The sequence below is a fragment of the Mus caroli genome, chromosome 15 (genome assembly GCF_900094665.2).
Source record: "Mus caroli chromosome 15, CAROLI_EIJ_v1.1, whole genome shotgun sequence".
In the NCBI taxonomy this organism is placed as follows: Eukaryota; Metazoa; Chordata; class Mammalia; order Rodentia; family Muridae; genus Mus; species Mus caroli.
Genome location: NC_034584.1, coordinates 95,967,998 through 95,971,605, shown reverse-complemented (window position 1 = coordinate 95,971,605; position 3,608 = coordinate 95,967,998). Strand labels below are relative to the sequence as shown.

At 50.3% G+C, this 3,608-nt stretch overlaps 1 protein-coding gene across 1 annotated transcript in view; it reads left to right on the top strand.

Moving 5' to 3' along the window:
• Positions 1-1,194: 1,194 nt before the first annotated feature.
• Spryd3 (SPRY domain containing 3) overlaps positions 1,195-3,608 on the top strand; it is an 18,678-nt gene continuing 16,264 nt past the window's right edge. Inside the window, exon 1 of the mRNA XM_021184091.2 lies at positions 1,195-1,268. Within this exon, the coding sequence (XP_021039750.1) occupies positions 1,246-1,268 (23 nt within the window). The 5' untranslated portion in view covers positions 1,195-1,245. The remainder of the gene's footprint in view (positions 1,269-3,608) is intronic.

Below are 3,608 nucleotides of genomic sequence, written 5' to 3'. Positions count from 1 at the left end.
TCACATTTTGCCTCTGAAGGTGTTCAGCCCTGTGACCTGCAGCTATGGCTGCATCCCAGGCTGCAACCTTCAGCAGCTCTCCAGCTAGGTTTGTTCTCTGGCTGCAGTGACTTTGCACTCTATCAGCTCTTGTCTCTAGTAAGGCCTCTGAACTCTTGAATTAATGCTGTGGCTTCTTTAACCCTTTTGTAGCCATATTGCTAACGTACATAAGTACACACAGGATGTGTAATCTGTGACCCAAGAGTTAGTAATTAATATTAAAGTAAAAGTTCATGTGTTTGGTAAGGGCCCATTATCAATGTAAATCAGGTCTAATTGGCAAATTGCCGCCAATGAAGCTGACATCGCTTGCTGATGTATTTGATACTCAATAAATTTAGATGTGGAAAGACACAAATATGTTCGTTTATGTTTCTGACACAGGATGAGTCTTTTTGGAAAGAATATTCAGTCTTAAGAGCAAAACGTGGAAGTCGTCCTAGGATCCCAATTCCTTCCAAGGGCAATCATACCCTTTATAGGAGGTGCATGATAAAGATTAGTATCCTTTCCAGTACATTCTGACCCGAGCTAACTTTCCTACCAAGCCCAAGCCCAAAGAGCACCCGGGTTTCATCCCACTGTGCTTTTTGCATAAGTTCTCTCCTGTTCTGGAACGTCTGTCCTGGAATGAACGAACGTGGTGCAAAGGGGTGCTCCGGAGAGAAGAAAGCATATGGTGCCAGCCGAGTGCTGCCGCTGTGGAGATCAGCCTCTGGCTTCTCACGCGTAAAATAGGAGATAACATTAAAAAAACCTCCCCACCCCCCGACTCCCAAGGCCGTTAAGTGGCTCAAAAGGACATTCCAGAGAGGCTTTTAGCATCACTTCTGGCTCTGAGAACACGACGCTCGCACGGGCACAGGGACCTACTCCGCCCCAAGGGAGCCGCCCCTTGATCGCCTCCCTGAGCTCCAGGCGTCCGAGGTGGCGTCCGGGCCGCCACGTCGCCTCCCCCACCCTCCCAACACCAGGGTTCCTCAGACGCCGCCGAGTGTTAGGTACCCGGCTCACCGGGCCGCGCCCCGCACCGCCTGTACCTTACGATTGGCTGATGAGTGCGCCCGTCTTCACCGACCGCTGAGGATTGGTCAGATTTAGCGGTGGGGGGGCGGGCCTGACGGAGCAGAGGAAGGGCGGGGACCCGGATGTGTGTGGTGGCGGCGGCCGAAGAGCTACAACGCGGAGCTGAGAGGCCTATGGATGAGGAGGACGCGGCGGCCCCGGTAGGCGGGGATCGGGGGCGGGGTCCCGGAGGCCTCGGTCTCTGCAGATCTCGAGGCGGGGGTCCTGGGCGACGGCTGCGGCCTCAGGGCGGGGCCAGGGGCTCCGGTCACGGGCGTTCCTCTCGCCGCGCACCGTACCCTTTGCAGCCAGGGCCTGTGACGACGGGGCGTAGCCTCATTGACAGGTTAAGGCCGGGTGGTCCCGGGTGTCACCTGAGAGACCCCGCGGTGCTGAGGCCGCGCCCGGACCCAGTGCGGCGGCAGCTGCTTGGTGCTGAGGCTGTCAGGTTCTCGAAGATCCGATGCCTTCAGATCTGGGGCTCCGGCATCTACCTGGGTTCGAGTCCTGGCCCAGGGCCCTGGGGGATCCCAGTGCTCCGCCGCAGGTGTCTCCTCTTGTGGGGCATGTGCTGGTCTGTAGCTCCTGCAGAAGAGCCCCAATGTACACATTGGGATCGAACTCAGCTTAGCCCAGGCTTGTTAAGCACCTACTGTGTGTAAGGCACAGTGCCAGGTGTTTGGGAGGCAGGAAGAAAATATTTCTTCATCGTTTTCCCACTTTTGGATCTCTGGAAGATTTTATTCATTCATTCATTTACTGGCCTTGCTGGTTGTCTAAATACCAAGAGAGTCCCGTGTTTTCCTCTGGTGCTGCTGCTGCTTTCCGGGCTGCCGCCCTCTGAATTCTGTTACAACTTGGAGTTAAGATCTGCTAAGTTGTTTTTTCTTTTGTTTGAGACAGGGCCTCACTGTGTAGCCCAGTCTACCCTGGCACACACTATGTAGAGCAGGATGTTGAAGAATTCAGAAATCCGTTTACCTCTGTGGACTAAAAAGGGCTGGGGTTCTGGCAGAAGAGAAGGCTCAGTGCTTTGAACAGCTTGGGCTTCAGGCAGGGTGGGGGTACACACTTTAATCCTAGCACCCAGGAGGCAGAGGCAGGCCAGTTTCTGAGTTCAAGGCTAGTAAGTTGCAGGACAGCCAGAAAAACAAACAAACAAAAAATCATACCTTTTCTTGTTTACAATTCCCTAGAAGTTTCTCATTACCCTTGAAATAAAGTTTAAAAGTTCTGACTGTGATAGACTCTTGCTTTACCCTGTTCTTTTTGTTTTTTGTTTTTTGTTTTTTTTTGGCAGGGTTTCTCTGTCTAAACCTTGCTGTCTTCTGAAATTTGCTTTGAGACCAGGCTGGCCGCCTCTTAGTCATAGATAACCACCTGCCACTGCCTCTGGAGTGTTGGCATTAAAGGCGTGTGCTTCCATATCTGGCCACCTTATTCTACTCTGTTTTTTTGTTTTGGTTTTTGGTTTTTGGAGACAGGGTTTCTCTGTATAGCCTTGGCTGTCCTGGAACTCACTTGGTAACCAGGCTGGCAGGCTGGCCTTAAACTCAGAAATCCGCCTGCCTCTGCCTCCCAAGTGTTGGGATTAAAGGCATGTGCCACCACCGCCTGGCTTCTTATTTTTTTTTAAGATTTATTTATTCTATGTGAGTACACTGTAGCTGTCTTCAGACACACCAGAGGAGGGCATCAGATCTAGTTACAGATGGTTGTGAGCCACCATGTGGTTGCTGGAATTTAAACTCAGGACCTCTGGAAGAGCAGTCAGTGCTCTTAACTGCTGAGCCATCTCTCCAACACCTCCCCTCCCCCCTTACCTTATTGTCATTCACTTTCCCTACATACAGTGGCCCTGGTGGGCTGTCTTTCTCTGCCATGACACCTTTTTTCTACTCATGGGCCTGAGCAACTGTTTCTTCTGTATGGAATGGTTTTTGTTACACTGTTACACTGCCTGCCTCTCTTTCAGTTCTCAAGCAGTACCTCAGATCTGTCCCTGTTCACTATTTTGTTACATCTCTGTGGGTTTTTTTTTTTTTTTTTTTTTCCTTCCACTGGTTAAAATGACCATTTGTGGGCTGGAGAAATGGCTCAGTGGTTAAGAGCACTGACTGCTCTTCCAGAGGTCCTGAGTTCAAATCCCAGCAACAACATGGTGGCTCACAACCATCCATAATGAGATCTGACACTCTCTCCTGGTGTGTCTGAAGAGAGTGACAATGTACTTACATATAATAAATAAATAAAACAAAAAAATTTTTAAAAATATGACCATTTGTATCTATTATCTGCCATGCTCCCCCATGCCCACTTGAGTGGAAACTATGTGAGAACAAGCATCCAGATTCATCTACCTTGCTTGTAACTTTGTTCCTAACTCTGATAACAGAGCACACGATAAAGGATAAAAATCCCAATAAAGGCCGGGCAGTGGTGGTGCATGCCTTTAATCCCAGCACTTGGGAGGCAGAGGCAGGCAGATTTCTGAGTTCGAG